At 39.2% G+C, this 25570-nt stretch overlaps 1 protein-coding gene across 4 annotated transcripts in view; it reads left to right on the plus strand.

Moving 5' to 3' along the window:
• The window catches only part of VPS13D (vacuolar protein sorting 13 homolog D), a 105150-nt gene that overhangs the window by 1736 nt on the left and 77844 nt on the right, over nucleotides 1-25570 (plus strand). For all 4 annotated transcript variants that reach the window (XM_071449218.1, XM_071449220.1, XM_071449219.1 and 1 more), the window contains exons 2-25: nucleotides 819-987; nucleotides 1864-1941; nucleotides 2170-2360; nucleotides 2684-2764; nucleotides 3096-3212; nucleotides 3427-3531; nucleotides 3854-4024; nucleotides 4642-4742; nucleotides 5187-5355; nucleotides 6658-6750; nucleotides 8066-8276; nucleotides 9185-9364; nucleotides 9580-9710; nucleotides 10379-10451; nucleotides 10940-11104; nucleotides 12260-12390; nucleotides 12720-12852; nucleotides 13458-15680; nucleotides 16019-16170; nucleotides 16959-17993; nucleotides 18697-18787; nucleotides 19344-19470; nucleotides 21056-21236; nucleotides 22664-22846. In XM_071449218.1, coding sequence (XP_071305319.1) covers nucleotides 891-987; nucleotides 1864-1941; nucleotides 2170-2360; nucleotides 2684-2764; nucleotides 3096-3212; nucleotides 3427-3531; nucleotides 3854-4024; nucleotides 4642-4742; nucleotides 5187-5355; nucleotides 6658-6750; nucleotides 8066-8276; nucleotides 9185-9364; nucleotides 9580-9710; nucleotides 10379-10451; nucleotides 10940-11104; nucleotides 12260-12390; nucleotides 12720-12852; nucleotides 13458-15680; nucleotides 16019-16170; nucleotides 16959-17993; nucleotides 18697-18787; nucleotides 19344-19470; nucleotides 21056-21236; nucleotides 22664-22846 — 6219 coding nt within the window. In that variant the 5' untranslated portion in view covers nucleotides 819-890. The remainder of the gene's footprint in view (nucleotides 1-818; nucleotides 988-1863; nucleotides 1942-2169; nucleotides 2361-2683; nucleotides 2765-3095; nucleotides 3213-3426; nucleotides 3532-3853; nucleotides 4025-4641; nucleotides 4743-5186; nucleotides 5356-6657; nucleotides 6751-8065; nucleotides 8277-9184; nucleotides 9365-9579; nucleotides 9711-10378; nucleotides 10452-10939; nucleotides 11105-12259; nucleotides 12391-12719; nucleotides 12853-13457; nucleotides 15681-16018; nucleotides 16171-16958; nucleotides 17994-18696; nucleotides 18788-19343; nucleotides 19471-21055; nucleotides 21237-22663; nucleotides 22847-25570) is intronic.

Genomic DNA, 25570 nt, shown 5'->3' on the forward strand with positions numbered 1-25570 from the left:
AAAACCAAGATATTTATTCCATTCTAATCTCAAGGAATAGCCTGCATGCCTTTTTCCTGACTGTACCAGGCTTCACCCTGCCCTTGCAAGAGCTCTGAGTGGTTTTGTAATTCAGTGGTTAAAAACTTGGACAGGGACTTTGGGATTTTAATACCCTGATTGCCACAGAGGTGAAGCAGCAGTGACTGGAGAAGAGTGAAGGGAAACGTTCTGCAGTGTGACCAGTGCTGCTTCTCTGATGTAGCTTTTTCCCTCTTGAGTGCAATGATCTCTGCTGCCTCTTTGAAGACCTGTTGCAGTAACTGTTGCTGAGCTATTTTTGGGGCTTGGATCTGATTACTTCCCACACACACGCTCTCCCAAAAAGGGGTTTGAGTAGGGTGAGTTGCTTCATAGGTGTCGTGTGAGAATTCTACAAAAACACAGAAGGCTTCAGGCTGTTGCTTCAGAGCAGCTGCCAAACCCAGCATGGTGAAAATGTTGGCAGCAGAGGTCAAGGAGGTGCCAGCTTCAGATCAACGCGGAGTTTTGTCCTTTCCTTTTCTGCAGGGGGATTGTAGATTTGCCGTGTTGATTGTTGCACCAAAAGGTAATGTTTTGGTTAGAAAAAGGATGGAAGGATGAACTTCATGTGCAAATCTCTCTGTGAAGCTGATTTGACACTTAAAGGGCATGGGATAAAGGTTTTTGAAGGTAGAAATCAACCTTAGTGCTTTTCCTTCTCTTTAGATATATCACAGTGAGAATTGAAGTGACAGCAATGTCAGCTCTGCTGAGTGCCTATTTCAGACAATAATTTTCTTGTTTTTTTCTTTCAGACTGAGACTAATTATGGAAGAGAAATCCAAAAAATGACAGAAAAGCATTAGTTTTCTTCTTCTAGGACAGTCATGTTGGAAGGATTGGTAGCCTGGGTCCTCAACACCTACCTGGGCAAATATGTCAATAACTTGAACACAGACCAACTTTCAGTGGCACTTCTAAAGGGTGAGGGAGCCTTTATGCTATCTTCTCTACTGTTTTCATATTGTGATTTAGAAAAGTGTTACTTTTTTGTGATAACTAGAAGGTGGAATAGAAATAATCACTTAATATTGTGCTTAATATCTATATAAACCCTTTTAATACAGAGTTTGGTGCTAGAACTTTATAATGAACAGTAAATGATCTTATGTTCTTTGCTCTTTATCAACACTCTTAAATTTACATAAAATTTATGTACAGGCAATTGACATAAAGTTTTCAAAAGTATGCTTAGCTACCTTAGCATGTTGAATTTATGTCATTTTTTTCTTGATACTGTTCACTACCTTTCCTGTCCAGGGCCCATGGCAGGCAGTGTCCTGCAGCCTCTTACCTTTGGGTGCTCATAGGTCCTCTGGTTTGAGTCATGCTGCATCCACGAGTTTTGTACTTTGTACAGAGTCCTCAAATCAATGCTTTCTGTTCACCCTCTGCTGCTGTTATCTGCTGCTCCTGCTGAGAATATTTTGTAATACTCCAAAGCTTTTCTGGGTGTGCTTTTCACAATGCTAAGAAAATAAAGTATCTCTTTTGAAAAGACAGTGGGGAGAGGTTTTGTCTGTGGCTACAACCAAGTTCAGTTCTAAAACCCCACAGATGATTGCTTCTGGATGACATCATGAAATAGTTTGAGCACATGGCATTGGAAAATTAACAAGTGTATTAAGTAACTATCATGATCTTAACACACCCTGAAGTGATAGGTTGGCTGTTCTTATTAAATCCCATTAAAATTTTAAAAAAACCAATTCCAGTTGTTTTAGGCTTACAGTGTTCAAGTTGGCTTTCTTTAACATAGTTTTGTTTAGCAGACTTCTCTTTTTCTTCCACTTTGTGTAGGTGCTGTTGAATTGGAAAACTTGCCACTAAAAAAAGATGCCTTAAAGGAGCTGGAATTACCATTTGAAGTAAAGGCAGGTTTGTATTTTGCTTGTGTGTGCAGGACAGATATTTTCTAACCAGGAAGTATTGCATGTTTTAGAGGACCTGTGAGTCAGAGGCTTGAACAAATGAGGTAGTTTGATTTTTAGGTTATTTCTGTTTTAGCTTGTTTGTTTCTTATACCACTTTTTCTTTGGGGATTTTCAAGATTAATAAAGTAATCTTTTGCAGGAATCTGATAGTGTTTCTGTTTTGTTTATTCAGGTTTCATTGGCAAAATAACACTACAGATCCCTTTTTATCGTCCACACGTGGATCCATGGGTGATATCTGTCTCCAAACTGCACTTAATTGGTGCACCAGAAAAAAGGGAAGAGTTTGATGAGGAAAGGGAAAAGTTGCAAGAAAGAGAACACAAGAAAGCCCTTCTGCTGGCACTTGAAGAAAAATGGAAGGTGAGTCACACCTGTGTTTCATGGTGAAGAAACCTGTGTGGTGGATGGGTTGTGTTTGAGTCTCCTAATAAGAGACAGAACTAATGCACAGCAAATGGAGTTAGAATTTGATTTCCACATGCTGGCAGAGTGCAGTTTCTGCCCTACCACCCCTCACCATTTTGTGGTATGTCCCACATATGTCAGAGATATTTACATACCTTAAGTTAACTTGGTTTGTTTTTCTGTCTGCTTGTTAGCAGTGATTTCAGTGTAACAAAGTCTATTGTCTCCTACCAGGTCCTACAGTGGTTAGTAATGCTTCTCCCTGTTTCCTCCTGCAGAAAGAACAACAACAGAAAGGGGAGTCCTACTGGTACTCAGTTACTGCATCTGTAGTCACCAGAATTGTAGAAAACATTGAAGTAAGTCCTTGCTTTTGAGTGCTTGGCAGTTACACATTTGCCTTTAAATGGAGAATAATTCTAGGATAGCAAAAATAAAGTACAGTGTGTTGTGAAAATGACTCATTTATAGGGAAAAGGGCAGGGATTGCTGGTATTGAGGAGAAGGTAGAACCAGGGAGTACAAAACAGAAATGAGGAATAGGGTTTCTGTTAGGGTAAATATCTACTAGAAATTTATTGGAAAATTGCAGAAATTAAATATTAAATTGTTCCAGCATTAGTGAAAATACTATTGTTTGCTATAATGATGTGAATAGTATATCTCCAGTAATGCTTTTTTTCTGTCCAGTTAAAAATCCAGGATGTGCATTTGAGGTTTGAGGATGGTGTTACAAATCCCTCACAGCCGTTTGCATTTGGCATCTGCATCAAAAACGTCTCAATGCAAAACGCAGTGTTTGAACCAGTAAGTGCAAACTTGTGTGTGCAAGAGCAGCTCAGATGGGATCCTGCTGCATTTTAGGGGTGCTAGCAAATACTCAAAAAAACATAGAGCATTTTAAAAATCTTTTGGTTGTTGTAATACATTGACTCTGTGCATTTCATGGTTTTTATTGGGTATGTAGAACTAAGAGCTACATGACACGTGCTGTGTGATCTTGACTTCACTTCTACTGCAGGTGGAGAAGCTGATGCGGAAAAAGCAGATGGATGTTGCTGATTTCAGTGTTTATTGGGATACCAGCTGCACTTTACTGGGTGACCTGCCTCCTGCTCAGCTACAGGTACATGACAGAGGTTTTGCATGTGAAAGAGGGGTTGTTGTTAGTCTCCTTTCTGTACTACAGAACTGATTGATGTAGAGTTTATTGGATCTGATCTTTTAAGAGCTAAAGTCTATGGTTTCATGCTTTACTGATAGGATACATGTGCAACAAAGCTGTGCTGTGAAATAGCTTGTTTTACTTTTGAAGGGAGAACATGTTCAAGAAGTTTTTTCCAGTGGACTGGCCTGCTAATAAAGTACATTCTAGTACATGAAATCAGTGCATCCTAGTGACTATTGTACACTCACTTCTTAGAGAGTAATTTGCTTGTAACCCCCAGGAAGCAATGGACAGAAGTATGGAAAGTCGTGATCACAATTACATCATGGAGCCTGTCTGCACTTCTGCTCTTCTCAAGAGAAATTGTTCCAAGGAGCCTTTGAGATCCCGCCATACTCCACGGCTGGAATGTGACATTAAGCTTGAGACAATACCCCTGAAGCTTTCCCAGGTAAATACCAACCTTTTACCTGCTGGAACAGGTATCATAAAACTGTGGCAGTGTTTGTGACAATTTCAATGCTGTTATTGTAGCATAAATACTCTCTGCATCAATAACTATTAATAATAATTACTCTGAGCATTAATACTCTCTGAAAGATTTTGTTTGAGAAGCAGCTCAAAGATATATATTGAATAAGTTGTTCTAAAGTCAAGTGTTCAAAATTACTTCTTTTACAGAAACTGATTATTGCAAAAAAATGAAATTGTTTCTTTATTGTAGTAATAGGAAGGGTCCATGTTGTGAGGGTGGGGGGGGTTGGCCTGTACAATGTACAAAAGCAGCTGATGTTGATAACCTGACTTGGAAGATTTCATTCTGTGTATTTGTAAATGAAGCCATAAATGGAATGTGACACATGAACCACTAGTGGCTGGGAGAAGATATGTCACACTGGGAACAAAACTGTGAATTAACAATAATCTTAATTCTGCACTGTGAACAGGCCATTGCCTCCAGTAAACCAAACCTGTGGTTGGGTTTTTGGCTGGGCTTTTTCCTCTCCTCTTTTCTTGGGAAAACACTCCAGTACCACCTCACTGATGTGTGTGTTGTTTCATTAAAAGATGCAGTATCAGCAGATCATAGGATTTTTAAAGGAGCTGGATAGAAAGGAACGACAGCTTAAATACAGGAAGTGGAAACCAAAGGTTACAGTAACAGAAAAGTAAGTACATCTCCTATGTGGTGTTGTCAGCTATATTAGAAAAACTAGAATGAGAGAAATACAAAAACATACATAATAATCAGATGTTAGAGATTCAGTCTTGGTGATTTGTTCCCTACCCTAGAAATCAGTTAAAAATACTCAGATGAAATTCAAATGTAAAATTATCCTTACCTGAGCCTTTCAGTCCATTCTGTGTAACTCCAGATTTTGTTGTCTGTGCCTGCTGTGTGGAGTCAATCCCAGGGGAGTGGCAGGGCCTGGGGAGCCCTGTCCTGTACATCTGTGGGACCAGGCCTGTGCTGGCTCCAGGGCTGCTGCTGCTCCTGGCTTCTGGCCACTGCTTTCCACTCAGTCTCCTGGACCTTTCACCAGCTGCACATGCACTTGCCTTCGGTTTTTCTAATGAAATCCTGGTCCTACAGTAATTCAAAATTGTTCCAGCTGCCGGGAATGGTGGATCTTTGCCCTGAATGCAAATCTCTGGGAGATCAGGGAGCAGAGGCAGCGTTCCACCTGGGCGTTCGCGCTGCACCGGGCCCGGGATGCTGTGTCCTACACAGACATGTACTACAGCAAGCTGAAGGGGGAGCCCCTGTCTGCTGCAGACCAGGTATTTACACTTGTGTCTCTTCCACAGTGATGGTTAAGGATATTACACTTGGTTTGTTTCATCTTTTCATGTTTAAAAGCTGGACAAGTTAAGAAACAGCTTCGGTTGTACTGCAGGCTTTGCACTGACTGCAGCAGAGATTGTAATGATGAGATGTGTGAGCTGCAGGGTTCATGTGGTTTTGTTTTGCACTGCAAAAAGCTGTCTGGTTTTTGATCTGTAACCAGGGTTTGCCAAAAATAGCATTAACTGCTGGAGAATGCCTGTGACAGTTGGTAAAATGTTTTCTTAACTCATGTTCTCTGTAGATCCAAAAGGTATTTAAGTACCAGAAATGTCTGTCCATATGCTTGGGTAGATAATTGGGAAAAATTGTGGCTATGTGACAGTTTGGGTTGTTTATTAGTTCTGTTTTTCCAAGTTTATTTGAGGATGAAGAATTTAGTGCCCCTAATAATGACCCTATGGCCTACTTCAGAAAGAAAAAACCCATCAACTCTAATTACTTGCTTTTTATCTTTAGGTATATTGGGACTTTTTCTTCCAATCAGTTCAGGGTACCTTGTACCACACCTGTATGAAAGGATTAAAGGAATTCTATTGATACTTTTAAGTTGTATGTAATCCTTACTTTTGTTATTTGAGTAGAAGTATCTTAATGTACAGAAAATTTTTCTAGTGCTTGTCAAAGGCAGGTCTTCTAGAGCACATATTGTGTTCAGCAGAGCTGTGAAATGTAACAGCAGTGGACTAGGAAAATGTCTTTTGCTTTGTTGTTTCATGATAGATTTTTTAGACTTGGGTGAATCATCAGTTCCTCAAACAACTTGTTAATCAGTGCAAAGAAGACAACGTGTCTGAGTAACTGACTATGAATACTGCATTGTCCTCATTCACCCAGTTCACTTCCTCCACCTGCTTTACTCAAGACAGAAGCTTTTTTTTGCTCCTGGCTAAGCAAGGCATTCTCTTAAATCAATTTATTTTGCCTGGTTTAATTTTTGTACTGCAGCTCTTGCTCCTTATTTGTAATAGGAGGATATAGTTGTGAATTTTACAGTGCTAAAATAGTGTATTTTGCAATGCAAATAAGCTTTATTTATAATTCAGGGAAATGTCATTGTTTCAGTTACCTACATGACTTTAATTAATTTTCATGTGCTGAGGCACTTGGATGTGATCATTAATGCCATCTTAGTTCTTTCTACAAGTCCCTAAATCAGTGCAGAGGTACTTGGCATGTTTGTGAACAAGATTCTGTACTCCTTTAGTGCAGGTACTTAACCTTTTTTGTCTCTCCAGGCAGAAATGCATCGTATTGAGGATGAGCTGACTTATGAGGAGTTGAAGGTTCTGTATGAGATAGTCCATAATAAATTTCATGACTTAGCTGAGGTGAGAACATTCTCTGTACAGGGTAATATTTGGAATCTTTAAGTGATTTTCTGAGGTATTGTTCTGCTGGAGAGCCTGAGCATGTATTTTCATTGATTTAAAAGTGTGGCATTAATGCAAAAATTGCACAAATGCTCAGTTCCTGCAGCTTTTGCTGTTGTGTCACTTGCACAGTGAAATCTTCTCTTGCCATCTGATGATGTTCCCCAGCAGGATCCTTGCCAGAATTCCTAGGTCAGGAAAACCCAAATTGGTTTTCCTCTATGCTGCCAATCAGCCTCTTTCCACCTGTCCAGCCATGCCCCAGAGCTTTGGCTGCCATCCATGAATCAGTGTAGGGGTAGAGCTTTGGCCACTTCTCCTGCAGGCATTTCCCCACCTCAGCTGGGTTCTGAATTTGTTCATGTGGAAAATCCCAGTCTACAGGGTCAGAAAATCAATTCCACTCCCCATCTTAAAAACAGAGAGTGCAAATGAAGGCCTGTAATGAATATTTTCCCAAAATAAAACAAACACATGACAGAAGTGAGCCTCATGGAAATGGCTGGGGGAACACACTTCAGTAAATATGGACTAATTTCCCTAACAACACAACATAATCTCTTGCAAATACAAATGCTAAAATGTAGAGCTGTGCTTTATGGTGTCAAATGACTTCTTTAGTTTAGTGTTTCTAGGCTAAGATTTAAATGGTGATATATGGCTTCATATGTGCATAATCACATGCATGTTTTTATATTCACATGAATATGCTATTAAGTGATGATATGTTTGTTACTTCTTTGCTGCTGCTCTCCTCTAGGCTGAGTATTGATAGGAGTAAATAGGAGTCTACAGGGTCAGAAAATCAATTCCACTCCCCATCTTAAAAGCAGAGTGGAAATGAAGGCCTGTAATGAATATTTTCCCAAAACAAACACGTGACAGAAGTGAGCCCCATGGAAATAGCTTGGGGAACACACTTCATTAAATATACACAACATAATCTCTTGCAAATACAAATGCTAAAATGTAGAGCTGTGCTTTATGGTGTCAAATGACTTCTTAATTTAGTGTTTCTAGGCTAAGATTTAAATGGTGATATATGGCTTCATATGTGCATAATCACATGCATGTTTTTATATTCATATCAATATGCTATTAAGTGATGATATGTTTGTTACTTCTTTGCTGCTGCTCTCCTCTAGCCTGAGTATTGATTGAGAATATCACTGAGTAAATAGGAGATGAAATTATGTTTTTATTGTGCTGGTTTTGTACTGGTGCCACTCTTCACTCAGCAGCAGTAACCTGGATGTCCTGGATGTTCTCACAGAGTGTTAAAGAGCCCTTGCCTGATGCCATTGGAGGCTCCCCTCCAGCAGAAGCCACCCGTGACAGCAGCTCTGGGATGCTGCAGTACCTGCAGTCCTGGTTTCCTGGCTGGGGAGGCTGGTATGGGTATGCTCAGCAGCCATATGGAGGGGAACCCTTTGAAGGGCTGCTGCCAGAGGCCAAGGAACAGTGGAATCCAGAAGACATACTGGGTATGGAAACACTGCCTTTGTTACCTGGTCCAGGTGGGCACAAAGAGCTCTGGGCTTGTTCTGTTAGAAGCTTCCAGAAGACATACTGGGTATGGAAACATTGCCTTTGCCCCCAGGGTTTGTTACCTGGTCCAGGTGGGCAGAAAGAGCTCTGGGCTTGTTCTGTTAGAAGCTTCCAGAAGACATACTGGGTATGGAAACACTGCCTTTGTTACCTGGTCCAGGTGGGCAGAATGAGCTCTGGGCTTGTTCTCTTAAAGGATTCCAGAAGACATACTGGGTATGTCTTCTATGGAATCACTGCCTTTGCCCCCAGGGTTTGTTACCTGGTCCAGGTGGGCACAAAGAGCTCTGGGCTTGTTCTGTTAGAAGCTTCCAGAAGACATACTGGGTATGGAAACACTGCCTTTGTTACCTGGTCCAGGTGGGCAGAATGAGCTCTGGGCTTGTTCTGTTGAAGGATTCTGTGGCAGCTGATGCACCCAGGCAGCAGAGCCTGCCTAAAGCTGAGCAGCCTGAGCACTGTGTGTGCCTGGGCACCTGCTTATTGCCAGAGCAATACAGGGAATAGATTTGCTCTCACTGTTGCTGTCATTTATGGCAAAAGGGCTTTGGGACTTGTGTTCAGGTCTATGTGTGGGTCATGTGCTGGGTGTAATGGGAATAGTACTGGGTTTTTGGGTCTTTGTAAATTCAGACTTATATTACCTTGATTGAAATAGAAGAATTTCATGGAATATTCTTTTTTTTTAAAAGGATAAAGGTCTATCTGATCTAAATTTTGTTTCTATTTTTCCCCCCAAGAGCTAGAGAAATCCTTATTTTCATATTAATAGGAACTTTCTTGTTCTTCAGTAGCCCTCCAGAAACTTCATTTATTTAATGTGTTGGTTTTGTTTTTTTATTAGGCACGGATGAATTTTTTGATCCTGCTGCAGATGCTTCCAGCATGAATACCTTTACCAAGAGAGATCATGTTTTTGCTAAATTAAATCTACAGCTGCAGGGTGGCTCTTTCACTCTGTTGCATAGGAAGAAAAAGGTACTGCATGCTGAAGAGACTGCTTTTATGCAGCTGGAGTTTTCAGGTATTAAGCCCATTTCTGTTCTTTCATAAAAAAGATGAGAGCTCTCTCATTGTACTATATAACAAATTTCCATGTTAAATTTTTTAGTAGAGATAAATATATATAAAGACTTCAAAAATACTTGTTTGTTGGACAATATTTTTTATTTGTAAAATTTAAATAAAAGGCATGCTGTACTAAAAGAAACAAAATCATTTTCTGTATTTACATTGCAGGTGTAAAGGTCTTGGCAGAATCCCTTCCTCGCAGAAAGTCCTCCCTTCTCAAAGTTCAGCTTGGTGGTCTTTTCCTGAGGGATTTGGCAACAGAAGGGACCATCTTTCCTGTTCTTGTTTTTCCAAATCCTGTAGGTGACAAAACCCCTGTAATTTACTATGTGGGATGCATTTTTGTGTATGAAAATAGTCATACTCCAAAACTCAAAACATTTCTTATCGCAGAAAGGGAAAACAAAAGTCTGGAGGAAAAGTTTCCTGTTTGAATTTACTTTTTCCCTCTCTTTCCAAATGTCATTTGTAGAACTGCTCATTTTTTATTCTGCTTTACTGTGTGCTTGTGACTTCAACTTTTAGTTTTATGTGTTGAGAAGATAATTTGTTGAACAACATTTGATTTTTGGAACAATCAGCATTGCTGCTTCATCAGTGATTGTTCTTTTCCATAAAGCTGTGGGCCCAAGTAATGGTTCTGTTTCACCTGATGCTGGTAAACTAAATGCACAGATAAAGTCTAGAAAATATTTCAAAGCTCTCTTCTGAGTGAACAAAATTTGAATCTAAAGCCATGAGGGTTTCCCATGCATTTTGTGCTTTGTACTGAATGCAATTTGCACCTCAGGAGTGGGGAGTGTTTGCTGCTTGGTCATTTTGCCTTCTTTTGCTTGACCATGTTAGGGGAAAAATGCAAATAATAATCTCAGACTGGACATATAGTTCAACAGAAAAGACTTTTATGTTTATCAGCTGGCTTGGTTGATTTTATCTAATCAGTCTTTTTCTTTTAAATTCCTATTAGCAAAAAGAGGTTGGCTGCATGTCTTCCTTTGGACTCCAGAGTTTGTCCTCAGAAATGAATAATCAGAACACTGGTAAAGATTTCATTTTTTGTTTGTTGAGATAATTCCTACAAATCAGAAATTTTGAAAACAAGTATCTCGAGTTTGAATTAATGCAAATGCTTTTTGCACATGGTAAAGATAAAATCACAGAAGCTTTGTTCAAGATGTAAGTGCATGCAGGCTGACTTTAAAGAAAGGAAGAAATGATGTATTTCAAGACAGTAGGAGTTGCACTTACTGTTTGTTTTGGTTCAAAAACAGAAAGTTCAACATTAGAACCCCAATTATATGAAGGTTTTTGTATTTATAAACTTGTTGAATGCTGCTGATTGTAGCAGTTGATCATATTCCTTCCTTTTCTGTTACTGAAGAATTCTTAGACACTTGTACTTTCCCAGTAGTTAAAAATCAGTTATTCAATTTTTTTTGGGAATTGTTTTTTGCTTTTCTCTTATTTGTTTGTTTTGGGTTTTTTTTTTTACAGCTGCTTTTTGTAAACCATTTTTATTCTGTTGCAGATCCTGATGCCCCAGTATTTGAGATGCTTTATGAAAGAAATCCAATTCACAGCACTTTTGAGAGGCGCCTGGAAGTCAGTACCAGACCACTAAATATTATTTACAATCCACAAGCCATTAAGAAAGTAGCAGATTTCTTCTACAAGGGAAGGGTTCATACCTCAGGTTAACCTTTAATGTGTTTTTTTGCTGGGGTTGGGGTTTTGTTGGAATTACATCTTTTCTTGTCTTTAATTTTCATTCTTAGAAATATAAAGCAAAAAATCTTCACTTTAAATTCAAGTTTAACAATACTAAAGTCTTGTCTGGAGGGTTTTGTTCCTTTGTTTTGTTCTCTGTTTAATTGAATCAGGGATTTTGCTGTGATAGACTCATGCAACTTCTGCTTTAAAATTGCAAGTTGGTGTTACACCCCATGGTGGGTGTTCATGTCCCCTAAATTAAAATGCATAAATAAGGAGTGGGACTCGTTCCTGTCATCTCTTCTGGCAATTGATGGAGTTTTTTTGAGAGGGCAGTTAAAAGAGTGTTTCTATAGTAATGATACAGAGAAAATATTCTGATTCCTGTTGGTTTCTTTTTGTTGATGAGATCAAGGCTGCCCTTTGTTACAGCTTCTTGAGATACCTTGATTTTTAGATTTGAACATACTTGATCCTTAAATTTCTAAGCACAAGATTTAGGGTTCTAGTGCCTAACCTGGGACTACCTGTAAAGTGACCACCTCTGCAGTTTTGGTTGTTCAGTTCCCGAGGAGATGAGAAGTGTCAGTAAGTAACATTAGGAACATGAAAATGAAATACCAGTTGTTTTTATGCTGATTATGATAAATACCAAAAGATGTGAGTTACCTGGTATAAAGATGTGTGTGGCATCTTTTCTCACAAGGTGAGAATATTCCATAAATATTCAAGTTTAAAACAAACAAACCAAGGAAGCAAACAAAAAACCACTGGCAACACATGCACATCTTAGTGTTTAGTCAGGATTTCCTCTGTGGCCATACTTAGCACCCTTTCTGCATTACTCAAATTTAATTATTCGGGCTGGAGGTCTGTGAGAGAATAGATCTTCCAAAATTATTTGGGAAGTATTTTTTTAGGGTGATTATTTGTTTTGTGCTTAAATACTTCCTTTTTTCTGTGCAGCAGCCTGGTGATTAGACACAGACAGTGACTTTCACCTGCTTTGTTTTCCTGTTCTGTACTTTACTGCTAAAATTGAAAAGAAATATTTTCTCTTTTTTTCTTCCGTTTTTTCTTTTGATTCAACGAAGGGTGAACCAAGTTCTACCTAGTGAGTTTTCCCTCTCTTGTGCAGGTTTTGGTTATCAGTCTGAGTTAGAGGCAAGAGTGGCTGAAGCTGCCAGAAGACAATACAACAAGCTGAAAATGCAGACCAAGGCTGAAATCAGACAAACCATTGATCGTTTATTAGTTGGAGACTTCATTGTAAGTTTTTGCCCCCTGAATGTTTGTGTAGACTTTGACCCTTTTGCTTTGGGATTTAGAGCTCTAAAGAGTGAGGTTTGTTGTTTGTGTGATGTTCTTTGGGAGCAGGAGGGGACTTTTCCAGGATTGAGGTGCAGGGCATGCTGAAAATGTTCTTTTTTTATTGACTACAGTGGGAATCTGTGGTTTAACAAGGTACCAAACCTGAGTGTGGCTGGAGTTTGTGACAGTCAGCTCATCAGGAGAAAAAGTGACAGATTAGATGTTTCACATGGCTCTTTTGGGTTTGTTTTCTTGTGGGTTATTATGTCTTTCTTTTAAACTTTCAGGAAAACAGCAAAAGCTGGTCCGTGTGCCTTGATATCTCTGCCCCTCAGGTGATCTTTCCCGATGATTTCAAGTTTGTGGACCCTGTGTTAGTTGTTGTAGATCTGGGAAGAATATTACTCACAAATTCTCAAGGTATGATTAGAATTATTGCAGCTTTCCTTTTCTATCTTTATCAGAAAGTCAGAGCTTAAAAAAAAGGTAGGAAAAGTACAGGGAAGTTTTGGGGGATGTTCCTGCTTTGTAAAGTAGAAAAAAATCCTTCTCTTAAGATAATAAAATGTTAATATTAGGCAGTATTGAAAGTTAATATTAGGCAGTAAAGCCAGTTGGAAAAAACCTGATGGTGATAAAAGTACTGTAGTTAAGTAGCTCTTAACCTTTCATTTGGTTTTGAGGATCAGAAGAATTGTGTGGGCAGAGTAATGGGTTCTTTTTTTTGACAACTTGGTCAAGAGTAAATCTTGCAGTAAGTGGGTTACAAATGAGACAATAGTGTATTTTAATAGCTTCTGTACTACACTGGGGCTGACACCTTTGTGAAGGTGGAAGTGTAGTAGGTTTCTTGTTGAGGAGAAAGGAAGTCACAGTGGAAGGAGGCAAGGACAGTACCAGATATGCTTTGTGTTAAAAAAAATCAAACTTCAGACAGAATGATCAGATAATCATAGGAAACATCTGAGAAGGGAGAAGAATGCTTTTGTTTATTTGTTTGTTTACTGGTTTTTTTTAATCCACAGAAGATTCTAAGAGGAGTGCAGGTGCCATTTCTGCAGAGGTCAATGAACTGAGTGATGAAGAATATAAAACACCTCTTGCAACTCCTCCCAATACTCCACCGCCAGAATCCAACACCAATAGTGGCATCAAAATATCTGAATTTACTGGAGTAGAAATAAGTGAAGAGCAGCTACAGGCACACTTAATGAGTAAAAAAATGTATGAGAGATACACACTTTCTTTTATGGACCTTCAGATCATGGTGGGCCGAGTGAAAGACAACTGGAAACATGTTCAGGATAGTGATGTGGGTCCAACTCATGTGGTAGAAAAATTCAATGTTCACCTGCAGCTGGAGCACAGACTGATCTACACATCTGACCCAAAATACCCAGGAGCTGTCTTGTCTGGCAACCTGCCAGACTTGAAAATTCACATCAATGAAGACAAAGTGCTGGCTTTGAGGAACTGTCTGACACAGCTGAGTACATCTGAAGCTAAGTCTTCAGATGCCCTACATTTAGGGAAAGACAAGATTTTTGCAGAGTTGGACCAGTTTGGCAGCTTGCACGATTCTGTAATGAATCTGACACAGAGTGTTGTCATGCTGGAGCAGCACACCCGGGAAGTTCTTGTGGAATCCCAGCTGCTTTTGGCCGAGTTCAAAGTCAACTGTATGCAGCTGGGTGTTGAGAGCAATGGCAGATACATCTCTGTGCTCAAGGTTTTTGGCACCAATGCCCATTTTGTGAAAAGGCCTTATGATGCAGAGGTGTCCCTGACTGTCCATGGCCTGTTGCTGGTTGATACTATGCAAACATATGGAACAGATTTTGATCTTTTGATGGCTTCTCATAAGAACTTGAGCTTTTGTGTACCAACAGGAAGCCTTCGAGACAGCAGGGCTCAGTCCCCGGTCTCTGGACCACAAGATGCACATCCCATTGATGTTGCTGGTTTGGCAGAGAGATGCAGTGCATCCTCCAACACCTCACCCAGTAACAATGGGAAAGATCAAGAGTCCTTGATAAAACTGGAGTATCAGTTTGTGAGTGCAGAATGCCCGTCCATGAACTTGGATAGCAGTCTGCAGGTGATCTCTTTGCAGGTGAACAACCTGGATATCATCCTGAACCCAGAGACTATTGTTGAACTGATTGGGTTTCTCCAGAAATCTTTCCCCAAGGAGAAAGAAGATTCTAGTCCTCAGCCTTTAATAGCTGATTTGGAGAGAGATTGGAGGGAACAGGAAACATTCCAGTCTACTTATGCACAGAACACAGAGGTAGCAGTTGATATCCACTGGTTAAATGTACTCCTCCTCAGGACAGTTGCCATGACAAATGGAGAAAAATATGGCAGAAAAATTGCAACAGCCAGTATTGGTGGCACCAAAGTCAATGTCTCCATGTGCAGTAAACTGGATGTGAATGGCTCTCTTGGATGCCTTCACCTCATGGATCTGATTGGGGACAATGTGAAGAACCAGTATGTGGTGAGCATAGGGAACACAGGGAGGTGTGAAAATCTCCTTGGCGATGGGAATTTCTTTGAATCTTTACTCTTTAGGCTCGATGATGGAAATAACCTTCCAGATGCTTTAAGCTTCACTTTCACAGAAAAGTCAAAAGAGGAGTGTTCTCTCAACCTCAAAATGGCCTCCTTACACTACAACCACTCAGCCAAATTTTTGAAAGAACTGACTTTGACCATGGATGAGCTGGAAGAGAATTTCCGCAGCATGTTGAAAAGTGCAGCTTCAAAAGTTACAACAGTCTTGGCAACTAAAACTGCTGAATACAGTGAAATGGTTTCTTTGTTTGATACCACACCACGATCAAGAGATGTTGCCAGTGCAGAGGATACTGAAGGTGGCACATTTGGGTCACAGTCCCTCAAAGCTGATACTATCAAACTTATATTAAATGTGAACATTGAATCCCCAATTGTCTCCATACCTCGAAAGCCTGGTAGCTCTGAACTGCTTGTAGGTCATCTAGGACAAATATCTATTCAGAATTTTGTACCCGGAGAAGATGAGTCTACAAGTGATAGGCTGCAAGTTGAAATTAAAGATATTAAGATGTATTCATTAAACAGTAGTCAGTCTACAAACAAGAAGGAGCCTGCAGGTGGGATATCCCGTGGGCCACATTCTTCATCAGGTCCTGCCAGCATTAACAGCCAGGAAGAATCTCATTTTACTCGTCATGACTTCTTTGAATCATTGCATAAAGGCCATGGTATGTTAATCAGAGGAGGCTTAATTATTATAATATGAGTAGGATATGTGTTAAAAATGTGTATTGACTGTATATTCTGCTTCACCCATCCTGCTAAAACACATTGGTCACTTTTAATGACAGTGGGTTTATATCCGTTTTTGGTCTCCTAAGCAAAAATGGAATGGTGCCTTCTAAGCAGAAATTGAGCAAAACATAACCATAGAACCTGAGTCCAGCATTGCTCAGATTCTGAGCAAGTTCAATAGCTCCTGTGTTATCTCTTCCATACAGAATTTATTCACTTTATTCACAGTTCACTTACTCTAATGTTGTTTTAATTTCACTTTCTCTTACAGCTTTCCACATTCTGAATAACACCACGATCCAGTTTAAATTGGAAAAAATACCACTAGAGAAGGATTTGGATTTAACTTTTCCTCTGTGTAATGAAGACTTTGGAATATCAAGCATTATGAAAATTGAAGGGAAATTCGTGAACCCTCTTCAGGTACAGAAATGCAGTATTTCCACTATCAATATAAAAATGTTTCCCTGCATAGAAGATAAGTATTTTTCAGGCCAGTGTCTTCAGTTTAACATGTTGGTAGTTTAGAAATCAGGTCCTTATAGACATGGTTAGAAGAGACAGTCTGAAGTTATAATAATAATAATAATGAGCAATATTTAACCTTGTTTGGGGACATTTTAAACATCTTCATGAATTAGTATAACTTTTGCTTATCTTGAATACAGAAGGAAAAGTAAATGTGTCACTGTCCAAATGACATTGTCCAAACAAGTTTATTTGCAGTTGTAGTTGAAACTAAGAATTAATATGCCATTACCTTGAAGAAATCTGTGCAAGAGCAGAGGTTTTAAATAGAGAAAACTGGAACTTCTAATACTTAGGAGACAACCATGATGGCTACATAGAATGTTTGTTTCATTAATTACTGTGTAAGCTCAGGTGGTGAATTATTTGTAATTAATTCTGTCTGGATGCTTTTTGCCCAGGAATACAAGGTATCCCATTCTAGGATCCCATCCCAGGTGGTTTTGGGTAGTGTCATCTTGCAGAGCTCATACAGAAGAACTGTTTTGCTTCAGTTTTGCATTGTACCTTGTTTATTATTATTGTTGTTGTTGTTATTATTATTATTATCATCATCATCATTGTGGATGGACCTAAAATTTGTGTGGTTTGAAATTCCACTTTTGAGTTTTAGAATATATGCATTGGTTACATTAATATAGAGAGCTGCAATGTGATGATTGTTTCTTTTCTCTGCATTGTAGGTGGTGTTAGCAAAACACGTATATGAACAAGTCCTTCAGACTCTGGATAATTTAATTTACAGTGAAGACTTGAACAAATTTTCAGCCACTTCTGTATCTCCAGCTAGTCTTAGTTCTCCTTCAGCATCTCTTCATAGTTCAGGCACAGAATTCCTGAGTGAACGGAAGGAAAATGGCTTATTCAGCCACTCTAGTTTTAATTCTGGTCCAAACAAGCCCTTAGCTATCAGGGAAACGAAATCTTTTACTCAAATTCAAGCAAACTTTCACATCTCAGAGCTCCAGGTTCAGTTAAGTGGTGATCTCACACTTGGGGCACAAGGTCTTGTCAGCCTTAAGTTTCAGGATTTTGATGTTGAGTTTGCCAAAGATCACCCTCAGACCCTGTCTATTCAGATTGCCTTGCGTTCCCTGCTGATGGAAGATCTCTTGGAAAAGAAACCAGACTCTAAGTATAAGAACCTCATGGTGTCCCATGGAGCACCCAAACCATCCAGTTTAGCACATAAGGAATATCTTTCACAGTCCTGTCCCTCAGTGTCCAATGCAGAATACCCAGATATGCCACGTTCCCTCCCTTCCCATATGGAAGAAGCACCCAATGTCTTCCAGCTGTACCAAAGACCAGTCTGTGCCTCCCGTAAGAAGCAAAAAGAAGATGCTGATTCTGAGTATCCTCTGACTCCACCTCCTTCTCCATCAGCAGACAGATCCAAGTTGCCCTGTGGAAAAAGTAACTTTGATGATTCATTAGTTCATATCAATATATTTCTAGTGGATAGGAAACATCCTGAATTTTCTTCTCGCTATAACAAAATTAACCGTAGCGTAGATGTTGATTTTAATTGTCTAGATGTGTTAATTACTTTGCAAACTTGGGTAGTAATATTGGATTTCTTTGGGATTGGATCCACTGCTGATAACCATGCTATGAAGCCGCAGCCTGAAGATACTCAGCAGACAATCAAAGCAGAAATAAATTCCTTGTCAGCTTCTCAAGTCCAAGAGCCTGTAAACACTAAGCTGGATCTAAAGGTATACTTGACATGGAAAACAGTAATTGGATTGTCTGTCATAACGCATCTGGTTTATAGGAACTTAAGGTGACATTTACATCAGGTGTTTTATTTTCTGGTGGGCAGTGTACATAAATGCAGAAACAGAATTAAAATGTATGTGGATGTAGTTTAAAAAAAGAGTTATAGAAAAGCAGAACATTTGCAAAATGCTTGGCTCCCTTGCTCTGTGACCCTCTCTTGAATGAAAAGTTTATTTCAATATTAAAGACCTAACATGCTGCAATTGGCACTGTGCTGTTCTAGGTACTCTGGAGTCTATTTATGCACAAAACTCTATATTTTATAAATATATATCCATATATGTTTATACACCTATATGTATAAACGTGTTTTTTGAAGAACACATGTTGTATGTGTATATAATGCAGTCTTTGCCTAGAGGCCCTGCAGTCTAACTTAGATGGGACAAAAGAGAAGAAGATGAAGGTAACAGTGCTGGGATTTGTTCTTGGGCTGATCATTCTGAATTGCTTGGGAGACCCATTAATGTGCAAACAAAGCAGTAAAAACGTTGCTCTCATTCAGTGCCTCCTAATCAGATAATTGTTGTTTGCCATTCATGTATTACAGTGCAGTTGTCTTGGAAAAAAGCTAAACAGGATGTTCAAGCTCTGAAGTCATGTTTTTCATACCAGTTTGTTCCTGTTTTATTTGACCAGGTCCATTCTTTATCCTTAGTCCTGAATAAGACAACCAGTGAGCTTGCTAAAGCCAGTGTGGCAAAACTTGCAGCTCACTTGGAAGTGATTGGTGAGTAGATTGAGGGGCTCAGGTTGTTCACAGCTTAAAATAAAATCAGTGCACATGAGTAAAAGATGCACTGGAATTAGGATTTTAAGTGGTTTTCTTTTGGTGCTCATTGGGGTTTGTGTGTTTTTTCTGGGCAAAATGTACATTCTCCTCCCACTTTGCTTTTTTGGGGTTTATTTTAAATCCTTACATGCCTCCCAGTTGTCAAACCTTTCATCATTTTATCTGGGATTAGCTGTGATTTTAATACTTCACTTTCACAGAGCAGAACAATAGTTTTTATTACTGTTCTAGAGGAAACAAAGTAATTGTGTGTAATTTTCACAAATCAAAGTGGTGTGATCACATGATGTGTGTAAAGCCTAGAGTAATGTCTGGGTTAATATAATCTTTATAGCAGAAACACATTATTTTCTTTGAACATGAGGTTTAATCTTTAATTGAATTGACTTATTTAATTACTTGTAGTGAGGCTAATAGAAACTAATAGAAACTTTTGGGGTTTAGTAACTGGTCTGTGTTTGAGGATCCTGATTGTCTGTCCTTTGTTTTCCAGAGGGAGATTTAACCTTGCAGGGAAGCATTGGAAGTCTGTCCTTGAGTGATCTTACATCTCATGGAGAATTTTACAGAGAACGTTTCACTACAAGTGGTGAAGAGGCACTCATTTTTCAAATCTTTAAGTATGAATTTAAACTTTTTCTTACTCAATATTAGCTTGTTGCTCCATTAATTTCCATCCCTCCAAAAAAACCCCAAAAGTTGAACAAACCCAGAATACCCAAGCCCACAACTGTCATGGCTGCATGATTCTGATTGGCCTCTTGGGACTTAAGTGGGACTTAGAATATTTTCAGTTATAAACTTAAGACTTTCAACTTAACTTTGTCTTGCAAGGTATGGAGAAATGGAAAAGGAAATGTAGTATTTTATTTACCTCTAAAGGTGTTCTTAGAAGTATTTACATGATAGTTTGTTCCTAGCTAAAATGGTTCTTTTTTTTAAAGTTGGAAGGTGTTCTTAGAATTATTTACAGGATAGTTTGTTCCTAGCTAAAATGGTTCTTTTTTTTTTAAAGTTGGAAGAAGATTTCAACTGATGAAATAGATTTTCCATTGCTTCTTGATTTTGGAATAAGGGGTTTGCTTTTATCGTAATGTAAATTTGAATTTCTTTGTTATGTTTTAAGGAATAGGTCTTGTCTTGTCATGTTTCCTGTTTTTTCCAGTTGATCAGATTAGAAATTATCCAAGTAATGTTATGGAATTCATTTCAGATATATTCAATTTTATATTCAATTCTGAATCAGCACACTGATTCAGAATTGAATGTAGGCATTTTCCTGCAGCAGAGTAGTCACTGTTCTGATATAAAATCACCAAAGGTCTGACTGCTATGCAGAGATTCCAAATGCAGCACATTTCTATTTGCTTAATTAAATCTCAGCATCACTTAAATGTACAAAATCTAGAAGTAATTAATACAAAACAAATTTTTCATGTCTGCAACTGAAGTAGTGTTAATTACATGCTGTGAACTTTAGTGAAATCTGTCCTGGGGCTGGATCAGTCTCATAATCAGAGTTGGAGCCTCACAAGGGGCACCGGGTGTGGGGGTCCCAGGTGTGGGGGTCCCAGTTGTGGGTTCCTCTGGGTCTGCATTGAAGGCACTGAGACAGGAGTTCATGTTCACACTCAGGTGTTTATCATTTCTTATCAGTAAAACAGTCTCACTGCTGGGAGTTCTGCAGCTTTTCATTAGAAGGCACAAAATGGCCACAATCTCTTGTAAAAGGGCTTTTCAGACCAAACTGTCCAATTAAGAGCTGACACCTGGATTATTTCCCCTTTTATAACCCAATAACTGATCCCAAAGAGCTGCAATGCAGACTTTTCTGCCCAATTACAAAATGCCACCCAAACCCATGAAGAAGAAACCCAGGACAACACCCTGTGCCCTCCATCTTGCTGCCATCCACAACACACTAAAAACCCCCAAACCTCAATTTCTCACCCAGTGACCCACCTGCACTGCTCTCTGTAATCTATTTCACACTTTTGTGGATTCCAGTCTATCTTGAAGTCTGGGAAACTTTCTCCATGAATGAGGGTCAGAGTCAGTGCTCCCAGAGCAGACACAGGAATATTCCCAGTGCTCTGGGTTTCCACAAAATCCTCTATATTACTATTTTGAATGCAGCAATATGCCTAGTGCTGCTTCTAGAGTGTGGCTAAGATTGATAAATGTTACTTTCCCCCCTTGTCACAGGTATGGGAGGCCAGACCCCCTGCTGCAGAGGGAGTGTGACATCCGTGTCACCCTGAGGATGGCCTCTGTGCAGTACGTGCACACCCAGCGCTTCCAGGCAGAGGTGGTGTCTTTCATCCAGCATTTTACTCAGCTCCAAGATGTCTTGGGCAGGCAGAGAGCAGCAATTGAAGGACAAACAGTATGTCTGGGTCTTTTTTCTATCCTTTCCCAGCCTGGTTTTTTGCAGTTGAAATGCAGTATATAATTTATAATATATATTTTAATGCATTCAACTGAGTTGAAATGGTGGGAGGTTTTAGAGTTTTGGTGTTGGTAGAGTGTTGCAAAACAACATGAAATGAATGACACTCTGGTGCTGAGATGTCCAAGGCAAAAAAAGCCACTGGACCTCGATATTTCTAGAATATTTATTTATTTATAGAATATTTATTTCTGGTCCTCAGTATTTATAGAATTCCAAAAGTGACCATGGATTGGAGGATGAAATTGCCACCTCTCCAACCACACTGGTCAAACCAACAGTCCATTAATTCTCTCCTCCTCCAGAAAGGAATGCAAAACAATCATTATTTACATGAAAAGTGCATGAGAAGCTGCATTACATTACAAAAATGTAAACATCAGAGGGCTTAGAAGATAAGCTATAGGAGCTGCTATAGAAGAACTTTAGAACAGGGTGACAGTAGAGATTTTTCAGGCTCATCTTTTAGTCAAGAAACCTTAATTAGGACAATCCTGCTGCTGTTTGAAAGTGCAGAATACCAGATTTGCACATTCATTAAAACTTCAGCACGTGGTTTCTGCAGGATGCACTGCAGAGAAAGGGTCAAGGTGTTCCCTTGTCTCATTCTCCACTGTTCATGAGGTGACAGTACCTGAATTAGGAGAACCAAGTGAGAAGTTCTGTTCCACTCAGGTGTATGTCTCTGATTTAGTTTGATGGCTGGTAGTCTGAGAAAGTCAGAACTTCTGCATTCTGGTAGAATGTGTGGATATAGAGCTTGTAAAGCAAGAGAATATCAATATATCAGTATAGAGTATTGGGGTATGGTGGAGTGTTGCAATAATCAGGGCAGCCATAGACCACATGACCCAATTTGGGAGTAATTAATACAGTCAAAACTCTTCTTTTAAAATAAACTTCTCATAACTGAAGCAAAGACAGTGAATACTTGGATATTAAAATGCTTCATTGTGCACCAGGTGGGAAGTTTGAATCTGATTTTGAAACATCTGTTCTAAATGCTGGGGTTTTGCTTTTTGCAAATAATTTTTCTTAAGGAATTTTTTATGTAGTGTCTTGCCTCTCAGTTCAGGGCTGAAAGGGTGTGCCACTCTTGAATGCTGCACCTCTTGCACAGATTTTTCCTGTTTACATCATAATACTTTTTAAATTACCCTTTATTCTCTGCCTAAACCAAGAGTTGGACGGGGTTTTGTTGGTTGCTTTGTTGTTGTTTTTGTTTGGTATAAACTCTTACCATCCCTTAATTTTGTTAATCAAGGGGTAATGATCCCTGAGTTCAGTACTAAGCAGTGGAAAATAATCACCTGCTTCGTGCAATATTTGTAATTATTTTGTAAATGTATTTTTGCTCTTTCCAGGTGAGAGATAAAGCCCAGAGAGCTTCCAGAGTTCTTCTTGATATTGAGGCTGGGGCTCCTGTTCTGCTTATACCTGAGAGCTCCAAGTCCAACAGCCTTATTGTAGCTAATCTGGGGAAGCTGAAAGTGAAGAACAGATTCCTGTTTGCAGGAATGCCTGGTACCTTTTCATTAAAGAACAAGGTAGGAACATTGCTGCTTCATTCAGCAGCTTGCAGTCAAAATTTTAAATTATGCTAAAATTTTATTTCATATTTTGACTTTACAGTTCTACTAATGAGAGTCTGTGCTAGTGTGCTGGCAAATCTGACAGATTTTCATGCTGTGCTGCCCTTCCTGTCTTGAGCTTACTGTCTGAGGCCCTGGGGCAGAGGGGACTGAGCTGAGTGTTTGGAGGGAGCAGAGGGAATAAAGGAGGCTGAACTCACTCCAGCTGCTCTGGGGAGGAATCAGGACTCACCTGGGTGCACACCTGAGTCTGGGACCAGGATGGGCTCTCAGCTCACCCTTTCTGGTTACTCAGCTGTTCACCACTCAAAATTTCCACAGTGTGAAGAGCAGAAAACAGGGGGCTGAGACTTGCTCTAACACACTGGAGAACAAAATTGGGGTTTATTTCCTGCTCTGAGGGAAAACTGAGTGTGTGTAGTTGCTTTGATGGGGTAAAACCATGGGGAAGGTTTGTGTGTAGTTGCTTTGGGGTGAAACCATGGGAAAGGTTTGTGTGTAGTTGCTTTGATGGGGTAAAACCATGGGAAAGGTTTGTGTGTAGTTGCTTTGGGGTGAGACCATGGGAAAGGTTTGTGTGTAGTTGCTTTGATGGGATGAGACCATGGGAAAGGTTTGTGTGTAGTTGCTTTGATGGGGTGAGACCATGGGGAAGGTTTGTGTGTAGTTGCTTTGGGGTGAAACCATGGGAAAGGTTTGTGTGTAGTTGCTTTGATGGGGTGAAACCATGGGAAAGGTTTGTGTGTAGTTGCTTTGATGGGGTGAGACCATGGGAAGGGTTTGCTGTGGCTGTACATGTGGCAAAGCACAGGACAGGAGCAGCTGGTGCTGCTCCTCAGAGATGCAGCCACAACATTTGGGAGAAGGAGGATCCATCTTGGGTGGCTTTCTGTATCTGACCCATTCAACAAAACAGGGAGTTGTCTGGGACTCCTTTAATTCCATTTGGAAGGGATTAGAGGTTAGAAGGACTGAATTGCTGCAGTGGGTTTGTGGTGTGTCTGTTGCCTTCACCTGGTTGGTCTCTCCCTGTGTCTGCTGTAAGGAAACAGTGCCCTGAGATGTTGGGTTGTACTGTAGGGTGTTGATGGTACAAGGACAGGTTTGTAAGCTGTAAACACCTACATTAACATTGTAACTTAAAATAATTGTGCACAATAATTTTATTTCAGCCTAAAAATACTGTGTTATGTTGTACTGTAGAAATGTAGGTGTTTGAAATGGAATTAGGTGTAGGGTTTGGCTTTTTTTTGTTGGTTTTGTTTTCATTTTTCCTCTGTCCTGTGTTCATTTTTGAGGATCGGATATTACAAGGCAATGCATACAAGGATCCTGTTTTATTTGAGGTATTTCACATCCTTATGGCAGTGTTCAGGTGCTCCTCATTCATTCTATAAAAAAGAAAGTATTCTTCTGGAATTTAGCACTTAAAAAAGCTACTTCATTTATTAAAAATGATGTTTCTTTTCTAAAGGTTTTGCTGAATTCTATAAGAATTGGATGTAAAGTTTTTGTGGTGTGCTCTTAATGCATGTCTGAGGAGCTGCTAATTTGGATTTAATTGCATAAATTCATAGATTTATAGATGATGTGGTGATTTTCCTTTGCATGTACTTTTCAGTCTTTTCTTTATACTATGAAGTTAAATGTTAATATCCTCAAATCTTTTTTCTTAAAATCCTTGGTTGTGTTTACAATTAATTTTTCCATTTTTTTTCTAATATTTAAAAACCACATAAGGCAATAAAATATTAACAATTAAAACCAGAAAGGGAAGTTTATGGTAGGGATTGATGTAACATCAGAACCTGGATACAGAAGATGGGAAATGATAATAACAATACAGGAGTCAGGGGCAAAGTGAGCAATCTTGGAGTAAGGGCTGAGTAAGCACTGAAGAGAATTGCTACCTGTATGTAGAACATGAATTTAATTAATGGAAATGATTGACAGATGAATCCCAAAGCTGGCTTTGGGCTATAAGGGTGCTGTGCAAACCTTTACACCAGGCAAATCCCAGAGTGGCTGGGGCCATTCCATCACAGAAGGCTCTCAGATTGGTCAAGCAGGATTTTTGGGAAAAGAAATTTCTAATGTTGATGTGACTCTTTTTGTAGTGACATTTGCAGGTTTTTGATGCAAGACAGCTCATGTATTTCCACTGGATATGTGGTGGTGGGGAGATGTCTAAAATGGTTTACATCAATATAAATGAATTTTTCTTTCTTCACCTGTGAGGAATTTAACATTAAATGTAGGGATTTATCCAACCTTAAACTGCAGGAGAATTTTGGGACACATTTTGATGTGACAGCTGAAGTATTTAAAGTGCATAAAATGTGCATGTGCAGAAGTGTTAGTTCACATATTGTAATAAAATATGAAATTGCTGACATGATCTTGCAGAAATAATGGCATATGTTTTTTTCACCACCTGAAAAACAGCTTTAAATATTTAACAGTTTTTATTCTGCAGAAATGTTTAATACTGTCACAGTCTTACCCCTCCACTTTGGTATTAATTTCATTTACATGAGAGTATTTCAGTTTTATGCAAAACCCTCTGCTTTTGAATTCGTTTCTCATTGAAATGATTCTACAGCTTTTTGAGGAAGGTTGCTGAAATAAACTTTTTTTTACATAGAAAATGTTCTCATCTGCTGTTAAGGCTGTAGGAGA

Source organism: Agelaius tricolor, unplaced genomic scaffold (genome assembly GCF_023055355.1).
Source record: "Agelaius tricolor isolate 1412-34295 unplaced genomic scaffold, bAgeTri1.0.p SCAF_28, whole genome shotgun sequence".
NCBI lineage: Eukaryota > Metazoa > Chordata > Aves > Passeriformes > Icteridae > Agelaius > Agelaius tricolor.